Source organism: Hydractinia symbiolongicarpus, chromosome 4, assembly GCF_029227915.1.
Source record: "Hydractinia symbiolongicarpus strain clone_291-10 chromosome 4, HSymV2.1, whole genome shotgun sequence".
NCBI lineage: Eukaryota > Metazoa > Cnidaria > Hydrozoa > Anthoathecata > Hydractiniidae > Hydractinia > Hydractinia symbiolongicarpus.
Window position 1 is genome coordinate 20,242,894 of NC_079878.1, and position 24,495 is coordinate 20,267,388.

At 33.6% G+C, this 24,495-nt stretch overlaps 1 protein-coding gene across 3 annotated transcripts; it reads right to left on the bottom strand.

Moving 5' to 3' along the window:
* Nucleotides 1-1,834: 1,834 nt before the first annotated feature.
* LOC130641733 (uncharacterized) lies at nucleotides 1,835-21,153 on the bottom strand. Of its 3 annotated transcripts, none has more exons than XM_057448672.1 (5): nucleotides 20,969-21,142; nucleotides 17,751-17,900; nucleotides 5,914-6,663; nucleotides 4,643-5,751; nucleotides 1,835-4,125 (listed from the first exon to the last, which is right to left on the bottom strand). In XM_057448672.1, the coding sequence occupies exons 1-5, from the start codon at nucleotides 20,969-20,971 to the stop codon at nucleotides 3,540-3,542; spliced, it is 2,598 nt and encodes an 865-aa protein (XP_057304655.1). In that variant the 5' UTR covers nucleotides 20,972-21,142; the 3' UTR covers nucleotides 1,835-3,539. The 3 variants fall into 3 exon arrangements, with proteins under 3 accessions (XP_057304655.1, XP_057304653.1, XP_057304654.1); XM_057448670.1 differs by lacking the exons at nucleotides 1,835-4,125; nucleotides 4,643-5,751; nucleotides 5,914-6,663 and adding exons at nucleotides 11,474-12,555; nucleotides 12,711-13,819; nucleotides 13,983-14,732 and having other exon boundaries at nucleotides 20,969-21,153; XM_057448671.1 differs by lacking the exons at nucleotides 1,835-4,125; nucleotides 4,643-5,751; nucleotides 5,914-6,663; nucleotides 20,969-21,142 and adding exons at nucleotides 11,474-12,555; nucleotides 12,711-13,819; nucleotides 13,983-14,732 and having other exon boundaries at nucleotides 17,751-17,916.
* Between the last annotated feature and the right edge of the window lie 3,342 nt (nucleotides 21,154-24,495).

Below are 24,495 nucleotides of genomic sequence, written 5' to 3' on the forward strand. Positions count from 1 at the left end.
TTTAAAGTTCATGTCTGGAACTTAGTCAATCAGTGTCCAATGTCTGTGTTGCTCCTTGATTTCTTTACTTCAGTTTTCAGTGATCTCTCTTTTGCTGCCTTCTTACGAGCTGTTTTTTACGCATATCTTTTGCATATGAAAAACTTCGAACTCTTATTTACAAAGTGAGTATATGTTCCAAAAGGTGCATACTGACTTCTATGGTGACTTTTGAATCCCCAGTTTAACAAACACTTTTAAGGTTTGACAATATAGAACAGTTCTTGAGCATGTACAGATAAATCAGCTATGATTCAAGACGGTTTTAAATCAGAAGATTTTTCCTCATCTGCCTCAAATAAAGATTTACAACCAGTATCTATTTTATTTTGAGATAATGACAAACATTCTGGGCAATTTAAACCTAATCCCTTCAGTTTCTTTAAGTTTGTGTAAAGCAACGTTAAAGCGTTCTGCTCAATATTTTAAGCTAGGTTGTCATACGTTATGATAACAAAGCAAAAGAAAAAGAAAAGGAAACGTGTGTATCATCTCGAAGTTGTTCCTTTTGCATTAGCCCAAACGTTAGTTAATCAATGTGGTACTTCTAGCACTAATGACGAGACTTCTTTCATTTGTAAAAAGCAAACCTTTAACTTTTAATCTTTTTCGTCAAAGGGATTTCTAAATCGAAACCTATTAAACCTAAACAAGTTTTTTAGAGCATTGGTAGATTCAACCCCTTCAGGTTTTTTTAACGGTACTGGGAAGTATAATGTAGGCACTCACTATAACAAGCTCTACACCTCTGAGGACGTCTAAATTTTATTCATTGTAGTGAAGGCTCTCAGGTTTGTCTTTTTTAAAGGTCATTTTAAAAACCTTATGATATATATACAGAATTGATAAGGTCAATGTTATGGCGATGCTGGCAATGTATCTGTTAAAATAAATATTTGTAATGCTAACATTTTAAAGCAAAACAGATTAGCTTTATACATATCCTTGTTCTTCTCACTGCTTAAATTTAGTTGTCTGTAATTCATGCTTTGTACATTATTTCTAAAACATGATGAATCGAATCAAACGTAACATATTTTTACAAATTTTTCAAAAGTAGGTTAACATTTTTATGCAAGAATATTCCTTACTTAACTAATAATCCCAACAATGCCCATAATATTAATGTTTGTAACACGATATGTAGAACGTATTATTAACACGAGGGTTTTCAATGATTTGTATGAAGGCATTTTGTCCATGGTTCCATTTCATTATATTTTTGAATTTTTTATTATATTTATGAAGAAAGAAGATTTTGATTTGGTTATTTTTTAATGACCTCCAATCTGCAGAAAACTTTATTTTGGTGCTAAATATGAAGAAAAAAGAATGAACATTCTAATTATTGCTTTAATAACTTTCAATCTATAAAAAAACATTATGATGGTGTCGTGTTGTCTTATTGCTGGCTTGATCACACCCTTGATGATAAAGATTTTAATGTATTTTATGTTGTCATTTATTCTCCTTTTTCGATCAATTCGATCAATACTTAACGTCTATCGCGTATGTCAGAGAGTCGGTTTTATGGCGTTTCAGTGCTTAAAGGGCGTAAAAAGGCGTCGGCTTCCAGGGCTCTGCCCTGAACCCTTTGGGGGGCTCCCTACGCCCCCCAAACCCCCAGTTGGTTAATATCGCACCTGGGGTGCGATGTTGACCCTGCGGGTCAATGGTTCGACTAAGGTTATATTTTTTCTGGCTACGCCCCTGGGAAAAATAAAAAAGCGTTAAAAGCAGAAATTGCAGATACAATGTTATTTTTGAAAAGAAACAAGAAGAAGAACACGAGCGATAAACTCCACGTTGGATTTTTGTTTCTCTCAAGCAGCGACAATTATATAGACTCACTATTTCTTAATAAATCTACAATTAATTATAACTCTAATTATCATTAGCACAAAAATATCTCTAACGAGATTGGCTAAGAGGAGAGACGTAAATACAGTATCTCATATGTTACATGTAAAGTATGACGGCGCAAACTTTCAGTGGTCTGGTTAGTGACAGAAAGAAAGTGTTTAACAAAGAATATTTAAAAAATTTCCAAATTTTATCAAAACAAAAATTTCGAAAATAAATCTGTGTAATAAGGTAATCAAGGATTTTTTTCTACGTTTCCTCTGCCATCTGCTATCGGCGACATGCAAATGCGAATTTATTGTTTCTAAGATAACATGAATTAAACATCGCTATAAAAATGTTCCATATTTTGTAAAAAACAACCTACACTAACTTGATTTATCAGGTAACGGTCACACTAAATCAACTGTTATTCTTTTGCATTTTACTTCTTATTCGATTACAATTTACAACAAACTTTTAGAAAAGAAGTTTACTATTCATTTCGGATTTCGTTTGATTTTGGAAACATCTTCTGAGATTTGTCACACTAAGTTATCGCACTGAACCCTCGTACAATATAGCATATATTGTTCTCGTTCTGATTTTCACAATCTTTATTTTACTCCTCTAAAGGAAAATAACTAGACAAATATATCAGAACTCGAAAAAGATATACCATATTACTCTGTAGCGTGCGTGATAAAACAAATCTTATGTCAATTCACCATACATTAAATGTTTATTTCGAGAACAATGGATATTTCTATTTTACTTGCCGAAAGTGTTAAGAAACATTCACCTTAATCAACATTCAAAAAAGTAAGTATTTTAAAGTTTCCTTAAAGGGACTACAAAGCGAGCTATTGATTCTGAACTTAGGTAACTTACACGGCAGGTAAACAAAAATCATAGGATAAGGAAATTATGAGCCAATGAGAACAAAAACCAATTTCAACTCATGTGAAATACCACATTGGACATCCAAATCTTACTGAAAATGACAGAAAAACTCTACGTGCGTTTGATATCCATAATTTAGCATATAGGAACTTTAAATGCTGTTAATCAAGTTTTCTGATGAAATATACTTCCAACGTTTTTGAGCTAGCCGCGAAATTTTTAGAGAAAAGTCAGTCGAAGCAACAGGGATGACTTTAACATCTTTTTGGAGGTGCGTGTTACCATCTTTAAAGCTAGGACCATAACATTTTTTACCAAATATAGATATCACCACATCAAAGCAAACTTTCGATATACTGATATTTAACATATTTTACAGACTTAGCCCATTTTACTGTCACAAAGAATACTCAAGTTTATTATTTCAGAAAATAGCAACAAAAGGTAGCAAATTCATCGCAAAAAAAGTATTTTTTCATAAACAGGTTGTCTGTACAGTTGTGAAGTGTGCCTAATTTCTAGTAATTAACCCTACGGGTGGTCTACATATTACATAACGTTATTCAAAATGTGAAATGATGGAGAATAGATAACTGACGAAGATCTTATTTGGCCCCTTTAATTTGGTGGAAATTGTAAACAGTGATTTGATATGTGATAAAAACAATGGCAATAAGTTATACCCAAACATAAAAGATTATTACATTTATAGGTTCCCAAATACTTTGAAGTCCTATAATTATATTTTATTGTGTTTATTTTAATAATGTCAAAATTTTTTCGACTTTTGTGATTTTTTCGACTTTTTTCGATTTTTTCGGCTTTTTCTTACCGTCGGCAACTTTTTGGTTTGTACTCGTATTATTCTGTGCCCCTGATTCTAAATTTTTAGAAAAGTAAGTATGACCATCCTTTATTACATCTTTGATGTTTTCAATCGCGTTTAAGATGGTGGCTTCGTAATTGCTAACAGTTGCAGTAAGACTGTCTGGATCTGTACATGCCTGTTGCAGAGTTAAAGCTATTTTCCTGAAATGATGCAACTGCTCAAGACGTACTTTCTTGTTGGGTCGACTGCTGGCTTCTTCGGACTTGATTAACCTTTCAATATATGTCACATTTGTTAGAAAACTTTTGCGAAGTGATATTTCTTCTAAGGATTTGGCAGCATCAGATGCGGATTTGATGTCGCCAAATGTTTTTTCTCTATACACACGGTATTCTTCTAGCATCCTTAATAAGAGCTTCTTTTTACCATTTTTGTCATTCATCGCAATTTGATATTTTTTCATCATATCTTCAACTGTTTCTTCCACTTCGATCTCGTCATAAACATAAATTCTAAACAATGGAGGTACTCGCAACTATTTTAAGATGAAACTTTAAATTATAACATTGAATTATTAACGAAGAGTTACTTATTAGTCGATTTTTTTCCAAAATCAAAAATATAACAATAAAAAATAACAATAACTCTTGTGAGACCGACATCACATCATATTTTGCGCACAATAATTAATATCAAAAAATGCAAACGCGAATATAGGTGTTAAGATTATTATCGCACTGAAAAAGATTAACAGTAGTACAGAAACTGAATTAAATAATACATTGCTGAAGCAGTACATTGATCAGAAGAAAATATTAAGTGCCAGAAAACATATAGAGAGTAAATTTTGACATTGGGATAAACAGGATAAATGTTTTAATATAGAAAAATTATTTTCATTTCGGTACCCGAGATTCTGTTTGCCTGTTCCTAGAATATGGTAACAGGAATTGATTTTTGTAATACGAACAGAGTACAATAGATTTTATTGTGAGGCGAGATATCGATCAATATTTGAAAAGAAATTACCTGTCTCCGTTTGAATGACTGTCCCAAGGACATTTTCCAGGACAAGTAACACACTCTCCGTTGTTCATAGATGCACACCTCTCTTTGTTATCGCCATCAATGTAACATGGATCGTGACATGTAAACATACATGCCTTACAATTTGTTATATTGTGATTGATGACTTTCGTTGTCTGGGGATACCTCTTTGACTTGATTTTATAATCCTTGTTTGCTCTCATGGTGCCTTTTAATGCAAGAATGTCGTTAATCATACTTTCGATGCACTGAAGCATGTCCATCCCCTTGTCAATTTTCTTTTGTAAACATTCCAATAGAGATTTCAAACCATCTCTTTTCTTGAGTACTTCTTTTGTCAGATCTAAACTTGTTGAAATGATCTTACCTAGGTAATTGAAAAACTTTTCCAAACTATCGTAACCAAATACCCAAGAGTGATCGCTAGCCACATCATTATTCGGAGCATACAATGCTGAATTATTAAACTTGAAAGAAGCATCTTTATTAAATGGAATTTTGTTATTCTTTACAACTTCCAAAGCAGGAGGTGCTTGAGCGTCGGCAAATGTAAACAACAAAAATATATTGTCTGTCATATCTTTGCCAAAGATGTTTAAAACTTGATCAAAAATGTATTTTTGCTCTTCTGTTATTCTTGCTTGACTTGCTTGTATCACAAGTCCAATACAAGAAAGTTCTTTTACTGGACATACATTTTCACTATCGAAAAATGTACGTATTTGGTCAATTATCATTTCATCGTATTTTATGCCACGTGTGTCACCGAAACCAGGTGTGTCAATGATCGTCAAGCTGTAATTAATTCGAAATCCTTCATCGTGATGCAGGACAAAACTGCTAACCCAACTAGTCATGCTTTCTGCTTTGCTCCTTGAAGCATTTGGCCCACGTTCTTTTATCTCTTCTTCGTCAACAATCAACTGGAAGCGAAATTTATCTCTGTATGTCACGCCATACACGTAATTAATTATGTTGTTAATTAGCAAACTTTTTCCAGCACCTGTCATTCCTGCCATCATTATATATTTGTTGGATTTCCATGGATTTACCCGACCTAACTCGTAGAGTCTGAGCTTGTTCGTTGGATCCTAGAATAACAAAAGTACAGGATCCTGTGTAAGTTACATAAACACTTTTACATCAGGATGTGTATTTGAGACCACTGTGTCCATCGCATTGCTAAATGCCAAGATACACAACTAGATTTAAATAGTTTTTTAATAAAATTTAAATAGAAGCTAAGTATTTACCGAGTCGATCAATTTTACTGGTAATTTATACAATTCAAGACCGTTTTCTTCTTTAATGAGAACTGATTGAGATTTCACTTTTCTTGCTAGTCGACCAAATGATGTTGCGCCATAAACCGTTTTTATCTCTTCCAATCTTTTCTGAAAGAGCTTCAACTCCTTTTTCTTAGCCTCAGCCTCTTTATTGAAGCTGCTAATTACTTCCATCTGTTCAAGAACATCAGAAGATTCTAATATAACTGGTCTTTTTTCGTCGTGTTTTATAGTGAAGTTGGATAATGCGCTATCTAAATCTTGTTGGATTGCTTTTAGTTTTGAATGCATTTCGCCAACGTCTAGATAATCATACAAATTCTCTTGCTCTTTCTCAATATATTTGCGACATAACAACATTGCATCGCGGACTTCCTCAAACGAACTTTTTAGATCGTTTTCAAGTTTTTGAAGAATTCTTTCTCTTTCTGGTTGCTGTTTTTTTGCAATATTTTTTTTCTTTTGCACATAGATTGCTATCCATTGCTGCAAGAATCCTAGTAGCCCACAAACTCCTATAACCAAGCCTAAAACGGTTGTTGAATAATATGGCGAGAAGAATTCTCTTAACACAATCACGATGGCAATCAGAACAACCCCAGCGGCAATTAATAAACCGTTGATAGAGGTTTTAGTAATTGATTCATTTGTTTGAGATTCCTCCTTTGTTCCAATTGCGTTACATTTGGCTTCCGCAATTGTGCATTGATCACTAGTCTAGAAAAAGCCATTTAAAATGTTTATTGATATTTTCAAAAAAATATTCAGCATGTTTTTTATACACATTTAAAATATGTATAGAAAATACAATAAGAATATGGTTTTGTCATGTGTAAAGGGATTAAATTATTCAAACTGAAAATTAAGAACCATGTATGCCTCACCAATGCGCAACGTCAGGTCAAAAATCTAAAAGAATTCTCATCGCTTCTCGCGGCTATCATTTTTGGCTCACAAATAGACATAGAGCGAGCATTACCATTAGGAACTTGCGCAAACTCTTTTTTTTTTACAAACCAACGAGGCTATTGAGCGCTGGAAGAACACTAAAGCGGCCATCATCAAAGTTTATATTTTTTCAACTTTCTTATCACAAAATAATTTGTTATCACATGTCACTAGAAAGACACGAACAATCAAATTAAAAACTTTTGAACGAAATTTTTAACAATATTAACAACATTAAGTGCCCGTGAATTTACCCATACAATAATTTATAACGAAGCACTTGTCACGGTAATTTTAAATAAGCAGACAATAAAATTCTCAACTAATGAAATCACTTTATTTTATCATATGATTTATTCACGCTAATTAAAATCGTAAACTTCTATAAAAACTATAAATAAAATAATAATAATAATAAATAATAATAAAAAACTTCTATAAAATGCAGAAAATTTATAATAGGGGACACACATACACAGTAACTGGTTATTTAAACATATGAAAGAATGCACTTTATTTTTCTTAGTTTATTGTCCTTCTTATCACAAAACGGTTTCTTCTTAATTTAGTTAAAACGGCAGCAAATACATAAGATTTGTAGGGAAAGTAATCCCTGATCTCATACGCAGTGTTAACGCATATTTAAAATTGTACATTTGCTATGCCTTTTTCGTTAAAAAATACTTTTTTAAATTTGCGAAGCGCATTTAGTGCAAACACTGCAATCAAAATAAACAGGCCTTTTAAAATAGCTGATGAAGAAGTTGAAGCATCATACGTCAATCATTTTCTGTCTTCAGTAATCATTTGTATTGCCTGCGTTTCAGAAGTTTTACAAAAATAAATTCTAACTCACTCTATTTTTCCTAGTAGCCCGGACTGATGGAATATACTTTTTACAGGAAAGAGAACTCCAACAATTTGTAACTACGCTAAAAAATCTTTTTACATCCACGCATTATGACACCTGGTCTCTGTTCACTCTACATTTAGACCAAGTTCAGATTTCTACGTGGCTTTAGAGAACACACATGGCATTTAAATAACTTTCAATTTCTTAGATAGTGTAGAAGGCATTAAAAAAAGGTAGCTAACAAAGTCATTTGGGTACAAGTAGTAAAGAAAAATTAACAATAGACTGCTAAATTTTGCTCTTTTTCGATAAAGCTTGCTATATTCCTCGTTTGCTTTAAATAAAGGGATAAAAAATGAACTTAAACTTTTACAACGGTTCCGCCCCCCCCCCCCCCCCCCACCCCCTGTCATAACATGTTCGAAAAACCCGAAAAATCGATTGGGTTAAGGTTAGAAATGTATTCTCACAGCTTCAACAGTTGAAAATTTAAATTTATTCTCTGATAATATACACCTAGCTGATTCAGGTAAACATCTCTCACCAACACATATCTCAGCACTTTTTTTTACAATTAATTTTAATATTAATGCATGTAGTTTTTTTAGAATTTTTTCTTCTTTTGACAATGTTGACACGGACAGAGGTCTAGCATCTGGCGAATGACCGACTAGTCTCTTTAATAATAGCCGTATTTTGTCTGATTGTTGATTGATTGTTTTTGTTACACGTAAGTTGATGCATTAACAGACAAACAATTCCAAGGTATATGTGCTTAAACATATTTTTTTATATATGATTAAGCTACATAACAATTATTGTTAAAATATGAAATAATAATGATATGTATCGTGCAAATATCCGTTGTTTTTTCGGAATAAAATGTATTACTGAGGATGAGGATTTCAAGCAGCTTTGTCTCCTACAAGTTATCTTACAGAACGTTTTAATATGCTTACACAAGACAAGAGGGGAATTCTGCAAGCCACGCCCACAAACAAATCATTTCGGTTTGCTGCTTACAAGCAGTTCATTTGGTTCGTTTTCTAACAACTTGGAAAAGGCAATCGCCGAGTTATACCGTCGTGTGTTGTGTGGAAAATAAGACAAGTTTTCCCTGAAGAGGATGGTGTCTATCTCGGAAGAATAAACAAAAAATATATAATATATATGTGATTATAATTATAGAAAATAAAATAAAAAAAAAGTATTTCTAATTATGAAATTGCGATCTTGGATTCTCTAAAATATCATTCTATTTGCTGAATTGTCTGAACACACAAAAAATCATTCGCCAACTATGACGTCACGGCTATTTAAACAAGATTGTAAAAAAGGGCCGAACAAGGAAAAAAAAGAACTTTTTTTTACAAAAGGTTTTTTAATAATAAGTAAAACATTTCCGGTAAAATAAGATGAAATTCTTTTTTTTGATTTTTCGTGGGACCACTCCTTTAAAAGTTTTTTCTCTATACACCCTGTATTCTTTTATCATGTTGAGCAACAAAATTTGTTTAATAATATCCTTTCAAAATATCAAGATATTACTTGTGACGAGGGGCCACAAGAGCTTTCTTGTTTTTCATGTCAAAACGTTTTAAATTCTGTCTAGATAAAAAAGAACCTTTCCTTGAGATAATGTGGTGAAAGGCCTCTGAGTATTTTTAAGGTGTACTATACGCTCTCTTAAATTTTGTTTAAAATGACATTACACGAAGTCCCTAGGTCTTCGTGGCTATTGTTTTAGACTGGCAGAGGCAACATCATTATCAGTGATTTGTGTTAACCCTATTCAGTCCGGGGTTTTTCGAACATACTATGACCGGGGGTGGGCGGATTCCGCCCCCCCCCCCCCTTCAATAACTTTTTATAGGATTGTTCAAATTGAATCAAACTTGGCACACTTATAGTACGTCATAAAAGGAACAAAATGGCAGCAATAAATTTTTGCTTGCGTCAGCACATTTTCTGTGACGTTATCAGAAGTTTGAAAATTGTTACAAATGCCAGTATCTGCTTAAAATATAGTTACTTTTGTTCTAGAGCGAATTTTTACATTCTGTTTGAAGTTTCTGGAAGCTAAATAAAATGTTTTTAACATATCTTCCGGTTTTTACATGGATCGAGTAAAAAAAAGCCAAAAGTTGCCCGAAAATCCGTTTTTTTTCGATTTTCAGGTAAAATCCGACAAAATCGGGAAATCGGATTAGTCACGTGTCAAAATTATTCAAAATGATTCTGCTTGATGAAACAAAATTGTGTTGCAAGTTTCAAGTTCTAAGGATAATCCTAACAGGAGTTATTATATTTTCCCCATTATAAGGATTTCATAGAGATTTTACGGGTAGTATCGAGTAATGGCCAATATCAAAGCCTCTGAAGGGTATGGGACCTAAAAATTTATCATGCAGGTGTCTAATAGATAAATGTTGAAACTCAGTAAGTATCATAGCCATATAAGAAAGCAATCAGAAGTTATTAAAAAAAAAACCGTCAGGGGGGGCGGAATCCGCCCACCCCCGGACCGAATAGGGTTAATAAGAGGTAATTGGGGTGAGGGGGGGGGGGGGGGGGGTTTGCACTAGAATTTTAAAAGCATGCTATAAATTTAAAGCACGATTTAAAGCGTGATTAATAATGTGAACGCATTTTTGCTTTATAAAAATGTCTTTCAAATTTACTTGCTTTAAACATGCTTTAAACAAAGCAAAAATAAAGAGTACTTCAAGGCACTCTTTATTTTTATTTTAGCAGCTAAAGGTACATGAAACAATAGAATAAAAATTATGCACAAATATTTGAGTATTGAAAGTGAGGATTTTGAACGGGTATTATGAAAGTGAAAGTTCATTGGTATGTGAGAAAAACAACAACATCAACGTTTCGTTTTAAATTTTGTTTACAATTCTCCCTTTGAAGCTACCGGCAACTTGCTTTAGTCAAAGCATGTTTTATTTTTATACTAAGAATGCTTTATTTTAGTGTGCCCCCCCCCCCCCTCCCATTATACTAATGGGAAAAGAATTTTGCTAGAGAGAAAATTAGCGGAAAAATCCTTTTCGATAATTTAACCGCATTTTTAGCGAGCGTTTCTTCCATAAAACATGCTAAAGTTGGTAAACCAAAAGTTCGCGATAGTTTTGATATCGCAAAATTTTCTTCTAAAGTAGTCGTTTGGCTGGGTGCATTTGTTTAGGTCAAACATTGAAAGACGATTTTTAAAGTAAATATTCTATCACGTACATACCAAAGTATAAAGTATAAACTACAAGAATAACATTAACGCGCTAAATTATATGGAAGTCTTATCAACGAAAAAAAAAAGGACGTTTAAAACAGAAATTGCAGATACGCCAATATTGTTGGAAAAGAAACAAAAAGAAGAAATCGAGCGCTAACCTCCACATTGGATTCTTGTTGCTCTCAAGCAATGATAACTATATAGGCTCTCTATTTCTTAATGAATGTACAATTAATTATAACATAACTCTAATTAGTGAGAGAAAAAATTAGTGAGAGAAAAAAAATAAGTGTTTAACATAAAATATTAGAATCGGATGATAACTAGTACTTATCAAGTGTTAAAAAAAATGTCAATTCCCATACATTAAATGTTCATTTCGAGAACATTGAATATTTCTATTTGTTCTATTACAACTTGTTCAAAATGTTGAGAAAAAATCACCTTATTTAATTTTTTAAAGAGTAAGTTTTAATTTAAAGTTTCCTTAAACTTTTGAACGAGCTAGTTAAACTATGCTTTTAAATTTTACATAAAGACAAACAAAATGTTTTGGGGAAAAGTCCAGTCGAATCACCAGCGATGTCTATGAACACCGATGATCTTTTTACATGGAAATTTTTACATCTTAAAGTTAGTAACATAACATTTATAACCAAATATAGTTGTGGTTTACCACGTCAAGGCAAGCTTTCGATTTACTGATATTGAATTTTACATACTGTAGATCATTTTGCTATCAAAAAGAATGATAGAAAAGTCATAAACAGGTTGTCTGTACAGTTGTGAATTGCGCATAATTTTTTGTACTTGACCTTTCGAATAGTTTATTACATTACGTTATCCAAAATGTGCAATAGTGAAAAGTAAGATCTATGACTGAGAACTTACTTGGATCCTTCAATTTGGTGGAACATGTAAACAGTGATTTATTATGTGATCACAACAGTATTTGCAGAAATTTAAAATTGTACCCAATGTAACGTAAAAGATCATTAATCTTAATGCAAATAATACATAAGTTTCTCCTGTATTTGGTTTTATTGTCTTTTTGTTAACCTCATCAACTTTTCGGTTTCTACTCGAATTATTGTGCGCCCCCGATTCATAATTGCCAGAAAAGTAAGAATGACCATCCTTTATTTCGTCTTTGATATTATTGATGGCATTCAAAATGGCGGCTTCGTAATTGCTAACAGTCGAAGTGAGACTGTCTGGATCTGTACATGCCTGTTGGAGAGTTTCGGCTATTTTCCTATAATGATGCAACTGCTCAAGACGTGTTTTCTTGTTGGGTCGACTGCTGGCTTCTTCGGACTTGATTAACCTTTCAATATATGTCACATTTGTTAGAAAACTTTGACGAAGTGCTATTTCTTCTAAGGATTTAGCAGCATCAGATGCTGCGTAAATGTCGTTAAAAACTCTTTCTCTATACACACGGTATTCTTCTAGCATCCTTAATAAAAGCTTCTTTTTACCATCTTTGTCATTCATCGCAATTTGATATTTTTTCATCATATCTTCAACTGTGTGTTCAACTTCAATCTCGTCATAAATATAAATTCTAAAAAAAAAACAAAACAAGAGATATATCGATATTAATTATCTTGAGGACAATGGCGGGAAAATATGCTTACACATTTTATTTTCAAATGTCGTAAAAAAATTCAAAGAAAAACATAACGAAGAAGAGATAATTCTAAATGTATAAAAAAGTACCTATCACCGTTTGAATGACTGTCCCAAGGACATTTTCCAGGACAAGTAACACACTCTCCGTTTTTCATAGATGCACACCTCTCTTTGTTATCGCCAACAATGTAACATGGATCGTGATATGTAAACATACATGCCTTACAATTTGTTATATTGTGATTGATGACTTTCGTTGTCTGGGGATACCTCTTTGACTTGATTTTATAATCCTTGTTTGCTCTCATGGTGCCTTTTAATGCAAGAATGTCGTTAATCATACTTTCGATGCACTGAAGCATGTCCATCCCCTTGTCAATTTTCTTTTGTAAACATTCCAATAGAGATTTCAAACCATCTCTTTTCTTGAGCACTTCTTTTGTCAGATCTAAACTTGTTGAAATGATCTTACCTAGGTAATTGAAAAACTTTTCCAAACTATCGTAACCAAATACCCAAGAGTGATCGCTAGCCACATCATTATTCGGAGCATACAATGCTGAATTATTAAACTTGAAAGAAGCATCTTTATTAAATGGAATTTTGTTATTCTTTACAACTTCCAAAGCAGGAGGTGCTTGAGCGTCGGCAAATGTAAACAACAAAAATATATTGTCTGTCATATCTTTGCCAAAGATGTTTAAAACTTGATCAAAAATGTATTTTTGCTCTTCTGTTATTCTTGCTTGACTTGCTTGTATCACAAGTCCAATACAAGAAAGTTCTTTTACTGGACATACATTTTCACTATCGAAAAATGTACGTATTTGGTCAATTATCATTTCATCGTATTTTATGCCACGTGTGTCACCGAAACCAGGTGTGTCAATGATCGTCAAGCTGTAATTAATTCGAAATCCTTCATCGTGATGCAGGACAAAACTGCTAACCCAACTAGTCATGCTTTCTGCTTTGCTCCTTGAAGCATTTGGCCCACGTTCTTTTATCTCTTCTTCGTCAACAATCAACTGGAAGCGAAATTTATCTCTGTATGTCACGCCATACACGTAATTAATTATGTTGTTAATTAGCAAACTTTTTCCAGCACCTGTCATTCCTGCCATCATTATATATTTGTTGGATTTCCATGGATTTACCCGACCTAACTCGTAGAGTCTGAGCTTGTTCGTTGGATCCTAGAATAACAAAAAGTACAGGATCCTGTGTAAGTTACATAAACACTTTTACATCAGGATGTGTATTTGAGACCACTGTGTCCATCGCATTGCTAAATGCCAAGATACACAACTAGATTTAAATAGTTTTTTAATAAAATTTAAATAGAAGCTAAGTATTTACCGAGTCGATCAATTTTACTGGTAATTTATACAATTCAAGACCGTTTTCTTCTTTAATGAGAACTGATTGAGATTTCACTTTTCTTGCTAGTCGACCAAATGATGTTGCGCCATAAACCGTTTTTATCTCTTCCAATCTTTTCTGAAAGAGCTTCAACTCCTCTTTCTTAGCCTCAGCCTCTTTATTGAAGCTGCTAATTACTTCCATCTGTTCAAGAACATCAGAAGATTCTAATATAACTGGTCTTTTTTCGTCGTGTTTTTTAGTGAAGTTGGATAATGCGCTATCTAAATCTTGTTGGATTGCTTTTAGTTTTGAATGCATTTCGCCAACGTCTAGATAATCATTCAAATTCTCTTGCTCTTTCTCAATATATTTGCGACATAACAACATTGCATCGCGGACTTCCTCAAACGAACTTTTTAGATCGTTTTCAAGTTTTTGAAGAATTCTTTCTCTTTCTGGTTGCTGTTTTTTTGCAATATTTTTTTTCTTTTGCACATAGATTGGTATCCATTGCTGCAAGAATCCTAGTAGCCCACAAACTCCTATAACAAAGCCTAAAACGGTTGTTGGATAATATGGCGAGAAGAATTCTCTTAACACAATCACGATGGCAATCAGAACAACCCCAGCGGCAATTAATAAACCGTTGATAGAGGTTTTAGTAATTGATTCATTTGTTTGAGATTCCTCCTTTGTTCCAATTGCGTTACATTTGGCTTCCGCAATTGTGCATTGATCAATAGTCTAGAAAAAGCCATTTAAAATGTTTATTGATATTTTTAAAAAAATATTCAGCATGTTTTTTATACACATTTAAAATATGTATAGAAAATACAATAAGAATATGGTTTTGTCATGTGTAAAGGGATTAAATTATTCAAACTGAAAATTAAGAACCATGTATGCCTCACCAATGCGCAACGTCAGGTCAAAAATCTAAAAGAATTCTCATCGCTTCTCGCGGCTATCATTTTTGGCTCACAAATAGACATAGAGCGAGCATTACCATTAGGAACTTGCGCAAACTCTTTTTTTTTTACAAACCAACGAGGCTATTGAGCGCTGGAAGAACACTAAAGCGGCCATCATCAAAGTTTATATTTTTTCAACTTTCTTATCACAAAATAATTTGTTATCACATGTCACTAGAAAGACACGAACAATCAAATTAAATAAAAGACAATAAAATTCTCAACTAATGAAATCACTTTATTTTATCATATGATTTATTCACGCTAATTAAAATCGTAAACAAAATTTCTATAAAATGCAGAAAAATTATAATAGGGGACACACATACACAGTAACTGGTTATTTAAGCACATGAAAGAATGCACTTTATTTTTCTTAGTTTATTGTGCTCTTTATCACAAAACGGTTTTTTCTTAATTTAGTTAAAACGGCAGTAAATACAAAGATTTGTAGGGAAAGAAATCCCTGATCTCATACGCAGCGTTAACGCACATTTAGAATTGTACATTTGTTATGCCTTTTTCGTTAAAAAATACTTTTTTAAATTTGCGAAGCGCATTTAGTTAGATTATTTATTTATTTAGTTAGATCGATGCTAATTCTTCGATTCAGAACTCGTCGAATGGCTATTAAGTTTGTTGATTCGCTACAACTTGGGGTGGGTGTAGGGCGTTGGACGGTATGTAAGTCTATAGGTAGCACAGAACAAAGTGGTTCAGTTGGGCTGTTTACAAGAAATCACTTGATTTAGAGCTGGCTACATGAAAACATCAACATCCCTTACATTTGATTGGTTTTTCGTAGCGCTTTATATCGTTCGCTAATTTAAGCAAAAGTGGAATAAAAACCAAAACAAAACAAGAAAACGGAGCAAAACGCACATTAATTTGGAGTCCAAGAATGAATATTTGTGGTTAGTGATTATTATTTTTATTTCAATCTCAATGCCCTTATAGTGCCGATAAAAACAAACAGACATGACCGTGTAAAATAAACTCATGTTATCCTTACACGAATATAGTAAGTTCGTGTAAAAGAGTCTCGGATAATGCGGCCAAAGAGGTCAACGGCATGTCAATTCGACGATAAATCGAAATACCACTCAATTACTTTTGACTTCGATAGTTAAAGTGAGGTGATATGCATGACAAAATTCTAGAGCGACTCGACGACTTTGTGAAATCGTACGACAAAACTTCTAAGTCAATTCAACGACCTCTGAATGAATTTTGGCTTCATCTAACTTTATACAATTTATTTTTGTTACAACGTGACGGAAATATAATATAAAGAGATTTTTGGGTCCTCGCTTACCGGTGGGTCAGGGAGCGCTCGTTGAACAGAGCGTCAACAGAAATTCGAATGAGGTGCTAAATAGAATATGGATATATAGAAAATAAACCAAATGTTTCCATTGGTGCTGTTGAAAAGCTGCTTTGAGGACAAAGTTCTTATCCTGATTTTCACCCAGCTTTGCTTTGATTCAGCTGCATTACATTTTTTTGATTTTGTAACATATGTATATCTAAACCCTGACCATAAGAATTAGTTTTTTGGTTAGAAACATATCAACTGTATTTTTCTTTATCTAAGCGAGGATAAGTTAGCTAGCCTAGCTAAGGGTCCTGAGGTTGAGGTGTGGCATTATTAGCGCGTGAAGTAAGCACAAGAAATTTTTTTAAAGTGGTTTACATGTAAACAAGCTGGATTGGAAGAGAAACACTCGAATTTATAAGGCAACTTGCCGATGTCATATATGGAAATACGCAGAAAATGTCACAGTTTGTTGTCACTTAATTATGACATTATAATGTATGCAGCATAATTAAATAAGGTATATATCTTCTTATAAGAATGTAATATAATTATGCAGTAGATAGAACAAAATAATCAGATAGAAAGTAGAAAGATGAAGGTTAAATTGGCATGCTCGTGTAAGTAGTTTGAGTGTATGACTAAGGATAGCGGCAGTTGACTTTGAATATGAGAGATGCTTTTTCGTAAAATATTGTATATAATCTTTATATAAAAACAAAACATATAATTTTATCGCAGTTTGACTGAGCGAACTTCTTCTGGAAGAGGTGCCTACTCACCGTAAAACAGCAAAAAAGTTCAGAGTGCTTTCGATTGAAATAGCCCGCCCGCATCCATTTTAAAAAAAATAAAAAAAAACCATCCTTTAAGGTTGTAAAAAGGCAACAATGCTTTATTTAATGCCAGAAAAATACAGAGTTTATGTTAACATTACTTTATCTATAGATAGAAAAATTGTGTGGGCTAAACATGCTTTTATAGTGACAGGAGTGTTCAATAACGGTTTATAACAGTAGGACACCAAACTTTGTATCCCAAAAGCCCTGCACAAAACTTTGACGAAAAACATAATTGCAGATATTCTGTAATAGTATCACAAGTACGTTTTGTTAAGAAAGTTTGTCAGCGTAGGGTTTTTAAAATGGCTTCATTTGATAAATTTGATCGATAAATATACAGTTAATAGATTCACAAAATTCCGTAATACTTTGAAGGTTACCTTTTTTGTAGCTGTCATTGAAATTGGAAGCGCTGTTTTGCATTTCAGAAATAAATCGGGCAAGTTAGGAAGTAGATTGTGCAAGTTTGGGAGTTATGGACCAAAAAACAGGTATCTTATTCCCAAAGTCACCAGAGCTTGCCCGACATTGGTTTTTCTGTGATTCGGCACCCTCATTTCTTTACTTTCAAAAAGACAGTAACCAAACAGTTTTTCTGTCATGTCTTAGATATAAATGGTTCCAAAAAATTAACCTGAATGGCCTTCGCATCAGCAAGTTGTCCCTTCAGTAAAGTCGTAGGATCTATCAGGGAAGTAGTTTCTTCTTTTTCCTTCACTTTTTCTTCAAATGTTTTATTTTCTTTTTTTCCTGCAATCTTCTCATCATTTTTTGATGTCGTCATCTAAATATAAAAGCAAAATCAATAACTAGGAGCCAAATAACAACAGTGCCCAAATGAACTTTGGTTAAAAATGATAAGTATTGTGAAACAGAAAGCATATTGCGAATTCAACGTGACCACTCTTTTGGGTATTAAAAGCAAGGCAGTTAGTTTACATTCTTTCCAGTAATGATTTTGGTTCTGGTTGGTTTAAAGTTTACAGCGAAATATTTCGGCGCTAAAAAGTAGAAACTATTTCTATTTTAAGTCAAAGCGAATTTTTTAAAGCACAATCAAAACAGACATAACTGCGCAAGCTAAGATACATTTCGCTGCCGAATTCACAGTTCAATTCACCTTATGAAAATCCCCCTTAATGGTCGTAAAGTATAAAAACAGAAGATACATATCAACTATTTTAAATAACCTGTTATAACCTAAATGTTTGCATAAAAAAGAGGTGTTCTTAATAGCGAACTGTTACAACAATTTGACATGAAATTTCATGTTGTAGTTGATTAGAAGAAGAAAGCTGTTTTTGAGTGAAAGGTTGTTTTTCTTTTTTCGAAATGGTTGACTAAGTGCTCCCTTTGGCTCTAGCGAGCCTGGGAGGAAAAAGAACCTTGCTCAAAGATTTCAATTTTAAAAGCCATTTAAAGATCTATGGTACCACATAATGTCACATTAGTGAGTTTAGACAATTATGTTATTGCATTGTCAATCCAAGATTTAATTCAATCGAAGAAATTTTCAATCCTTTTGTGGAAAAGTCGTCAAGATCAGAATTTGAATCTGCTTTAGATGTGTTGAAAGATACTGCCATGTTTAGCGAGGTGGGCAGATGAATCTTGAACAAATTTTTTGGTCCCTTGCAAGTTCGAGAGAGAGAAAGAGAGTCTACTTGTATATAGCAACCTCGTCACCAGGAATCTACTAATTCTATGATGGCCTGATGAGAACTTCTATTACGAAGCCATTCCGTCAAAATATTATAGGATTGAAAGAGCCCTGTGGACAAAGTTGTTCAAATGGTTCATTAATACATACTTTTTGTGTGGAGATTCAAAATACCAGACATGTTAAGTGCTTCTTTGTTTTTTCCTTGACAACAAAGTGACTCATTAATCACCTTGGATTTCTTAATGCATGCCATCAATAATAAAATTATGTTGTTTATCAAGTTGCAAAATAAATTGCAAAAGGTTTTATTTTTACTTTTCCCAAAAATTACTTTTGTTTTGTAAACGTAATTCTTTAGACTTAAAGGGGACCTGCCAACTTCAAAAAAAAAAACTTACATCAAAAATGTATCTGGTGTGGATTAGGAATTTAATGATTATTGGTTTCTTTTTGATCTCGTATCTGCAAAGAAGATCAAAACATTATAGCTTTTTTATCATCATGTGATGATAAAAAAGGTGTAATGTTGCCAAGCTGTTTTGAAAACGCTGCATTCATAATGGCGAATACGTAGCATTTGCTGCGTAATGCAATTTATCATTTGAGTAGAATAAGATCAGAGAAGAGATTATAATACTAGTTATTAATAACCACCATGTTTTCTCAGCGGCAAATATGAGGTTACTAAAAATAACGATGAGGCAAGGAATGAGTCATCGCATACCAAGAGGAACTTCGGACCCAATTTTTTTTAATTAAATTTTTTTTACACTTCACAACATTTATAGCTCATTAACATATTAAAATAATAATTTTCACCTCTGGGCGTGTTGTGTATCAGCCGAAATTTCAGGAATAATTCTTAATATTGAAGTAAAGGATACAAATAAATGCCCGGCTTGCAACCTCATCCCATGTTTTTTGTTTTTCCTTTTTAAATTTTTGAGATTGTGATGTTGTGCAAGAAAACGTACATCGTGCTAATATCGAAAGTAAAAAAAAAACCTGGGAAAGAAGTTGACGATTTGTTACCAAAAAACAGCAAAATAAAAAAATGCGTAAAAGAAAAATATTAATGATTAAATCAAACAATTTTCCCGATTAAGAACTTTTAACCACAATATTCCTAAAAGTAAGTGTAACGTGACAACAAGGATGAAGAGAAGCATCTATGATGGAGAGTTGTATATATAGAAGGAGGTTAGTTGTTGTATGATACACATAGTGTTGTTTATTAGTTCCACCCCTAAAACATAAAGTAAGTACATGCCTTTCTATGAGATCTATTAAAATCTGTTTAGCGATTAGTTGTTCTTATTTTCAGAGCATTTTTCTGCCTAGCTGTAAAAACATAACTTCAAACCTTATTCTCAGTTCCTGTTTTCCTGTTATTACGCTGCATGCAGGCCTGACACTCTTTCAGAAAAGTAAATTGTTTGGAGGTAACACACATCTCGATATGGGTGGGGGTGGGCTAGCACACTCTGTACATGTAACAGCAACATAACTTCTATGAACATTTTGGTAAAAATTACAATAGAAACCCAGCAAACCACACAAACAATAGTAAATTGGTCTCAGTAGGATTCAGTAACAGTTACGAGATTTTAGTGATATGGTTATGTTAAACCTAATTCTTATAAACGAACTGCTGTGAACTGCCTAAAGTACAATTTAGTGTAACAGCTGCAGACACATATCAACTTTCTTACTCTTTTTTTTTTTGGGTCATCTATGTACATTGCTGTTGTTGCCACACATTGAAACCTCCATTGGTAAACACCTATACTTTATGTTTTATAACATTTAGCATGTTTCTGAAAGTTGCTTTGTTATGATGACTTCACTCGTGCTCTCTACTCCCTTCACTCCCTTTACAATAAACAGAAGAAAGCAATCCCCTGCCTGTGATTTTTCCCCAATCTAGGTCAAACCCTCAAAATAAATTGTTGCTATATTACAAAGATAAATAAATATATTTATATCAGAGGCCAGTTTGACATCAATATCTCGATTTTGAAAGTTCTAAAATGAATTTTTATCACATAAATTTCTTTTCAATATCCACAAAATTTGCAGCTTTCGTATTTTACTACACTAATCAAATACAAAACTCGCTCTTCTATATATTTATGTAATCCTTATAATAATTTACTAACTGCATAGAATATAGAAAATAATAAACTTACCATCCTGCGTGTTGCTTCGCTTGCAAGAAAAATCAAACGCCTTTTACGTGTCGCAACTTGATTTATGCATTCCGCTGGTTCAATAAACCGTGGACTATTTTTAGCCAAGAAACTTTCTGCGTTTTTTCAGACATTACTGGTAATATAGAATAACAAATGGGGGTTTCCCCATGGTGGTTTCCCCTTGATATTTAATATGTACACATACATATTGAACGCAGATAAAAAAATACAACAGTGCATTATAAGATTAAAAGCTACTAACTTGTGTCCAAGCTTCTGTAACTTTATATAAACTAACCCGGTGATCTGGCGTCGAAACCCCGGGCTTAGCTACAAGTAATTGTGCGAAGCAGCGTTACACGTCAATAAGAGCCGTAAATCATGCCACACATCTTTAGTATTGTTACGAAGTATGTCGTAAAACGAATGAAGCGCACACAAAAAACCTTTATTGCAACTTCGGTTTAAAAAAAATACAGAAAACAGCCTAACTAGATAGCCACAACGACGATGGTTATTATTATAGAGATATTAGTCAGTTCGCCCGTCCTCTATATGCTGCATTTTGTGTTTCCGTAGTACAACGTTTTACTTGCGGCCAGACAGACAGAATACGACTGTTACTAACAAAGAGATAATAGCGAGTGTTATTGTGCACTCGCGTGTTCATGACATTCAACATGACAGTAATTTGTTGGGTTTTAGATGAAGAAAAACGTCTAAAGCAAGATGTTAGAGAATCATGTTTATAATTGAAAAAACTTATTGCGCTAGGTTACATCAAGCGAAATTTTTCTAAAGCATTTATGATACTATAATTGTAGCCACATTGGTTCAGCCAGCTCTGTCACAAAATAGTTTTGAAGAAGCTATCCGGCATATAAGGGCAATTAAAATCAACGAGAGCTGGTTCTTAGAAGGGTAGCGTGCCCAACAACAGGGCACTCCCGCCCTTTTACCCCCCTGAAGCCGTAAAATCGGTGTAAAAAACAACTCTTAAGTTGTCCTATTTCGTTAATTTTCGTATAATGTGGAGGCGGTTCCAAGTAGTTATATTTTAAACACTTCACCTGGTCGGCAGAATAGTGTGTAAAACAAAGGGCGTTTGACACTCAAGTCAGGACGCATAACAAGTTTAGATGACAAACCAAGGCTTGACACTGAGGTTGCCAAAACGTTTAGCATAAAGTACTTAAAAAAACTCTGTAAGCATAACCAAAATCCAAGAGTGCATAGATATACATATAGACATTCTTTAGACTGTCTGTCAGTAACTAGATGTCACCATGATTTCATTTACAATATGCACAATGTCAAAAGAATAGATTTTTGTGTCATTCTATGCAATAATCCCAAAATAACTGATTTTTGTTGATTTTCAAATACCTCTGGTCACAGTTTGGATTAATTAAATCACACATACGGAGTAGTATGGTTTGTTCGTTTACCTCTTTGGTGCGGCGGCGGCGGTGGTGAGGCCATTTTCAGTACAATGGATACGAATTATCGTAATTTCTTATTTCACTGAATTAAAGATTCTCTACTATTTTCTTGCTGAAAGCTGCTGTTATTGTGCTTTTCTGATATTATAAACTTCTGGAAAAAGACCATACCTTTGGCTGTTTTTTGAAAGCAAACAGACAAACAAAACTAATTTTTATTATAATGTATATATAGCTATGTATTTAAGAATGGCAGCTAAGAATTTGTGTGTCGTATATTTTTTTGTGTTTGATGAGGACAATGTTGTATCAAATTAAGTTCATGCCTCTTCTTTCATTTTTTCACATGCACTCTCACACAAGCAAAACTCATCTCGGTTTTGCTTGTGTGAGAGTGCATGATCCTTTGAAATAAGCTCTCGCGTGCAGGGGATTATAGCTTACATACAAAAAAGAATGTATTTTTAAAAAGAAGCTTCTGTCTGCAGTGATAAGAATGGTTGATAAAATTTTAGGACATGCAGAAAGTTTAGCGACCTCGTACACAGAGCTTTCTTAAAATTCTTCATCAAAACGCATGTCAGAGGTTGGCTTTATTCTTGACTAGTCTTTTTCTCCCTCCTTTGACACACCATGTTCTAATTTGGGTTAAATTTTATCCCTTTAACAATTTACGAGCATGCAAGTGATGAGGCTGGAAACGTAACTACTTTCATTACTATATAGATCGGTAATCTAATGACATTTTCTTCTTTTCTTGGCAGGAACGCGTACGCTAATGTTCTTCGATAGCTTTTTTGACTAAGTTTAAGACCCTTTAAGGCGCCAACTTAACAAATATTATGTTAATATTAAGTCAAATATATATACGCACCTTGTTAGAGACATAGTTCAAAGATTAGTTCTATACATTTTTTTATTGAGAAATGCTTACAAACAAATGAGAAAAGCATATAAAACTTGTTGACCAGCAACGCAGGCATAAAAGTATTAGTGAAAACTTCTTGCCCTACCCCTCCCTCTCTCCCTGTGGCCTTAATAGGGTTAAACTGACGTTGCGATAAAGGTTTTTTGAAGGGGTTATTACGTCTATACGCATGTGCAACACGGTATATTAAGAGCTTAGCCCAGTGTTAACAACAGAGTGTACCTTCAGCCTAGGTTAACACGATTTGCCTGTACTAAGCGCTTAGCCTAATGTTGACAACAGGCTGTTTCCTGCGTTTCTGTTTAACCGAAGTTTCGATAAAGGTTTTTTTAGAAAAGAATATTACACCTATATGAATGTGCGACAATGTTTACATGTAGTAAGTACCCAGCCTGGAGTAACATTCACTGTAAAGCTTAGTTCTCACCCGGCACTAAAGAGCACTAACGAGCGATATCTCGTGTTTTTTTCATAAGTGAGAATCAGTTTCAACGCTCCTTAGTGCCCATTGTCGCTCATTAGTTCTGTTTCTCGAGCACTAACAAGCACTAAGGCTTAGTGCAAAAATTATGATAGGGTATGAACGGGTTGTGTTTTTATTTCAGCTGAAGTTTTAGGAAAGTTTTTTTAAAAATATGTTACACCGGAAACACCATAATGTTGCATGAGCTTCACTCTATTTACGACATACTGCATACCTTCACTGAAGCGCTCCACCTGAAAGTGTGAAACAGTTTATGGTTCTTATTAGTCACTCCACTTGTGGCTTAAGCCGGTGTCTCGACGCCGGCTATCCCGGCTAGTCTCTATTATAAGAGCCGTATATTTTTTAGGTGTACTACACTTTCTTCAACATTGTTTAAAATGACATTACACAAAGTCCCTAGGTCTTCGTAGCTAAAATTTCAGAATGACCGTTTTTTAGAGACAATATTATTTGTGATTTGTGTTAACAAGAAGTATTTATACTAAAGGGAAGTGAATTTTAGTAAAAAAAACTTTTGCGGAAAAACGTTTCCTAGTAATTTAACCTTATTTTCTTCTATAAACCATGCTAAAATTGCAAAACAAAAATTTCGCGGTAGTTTCATCCCTTAAAGTAGTCGTTAGACTGAGTGAATTGGCTTAAGTCGAACATCGGAAAAGAAAACAAG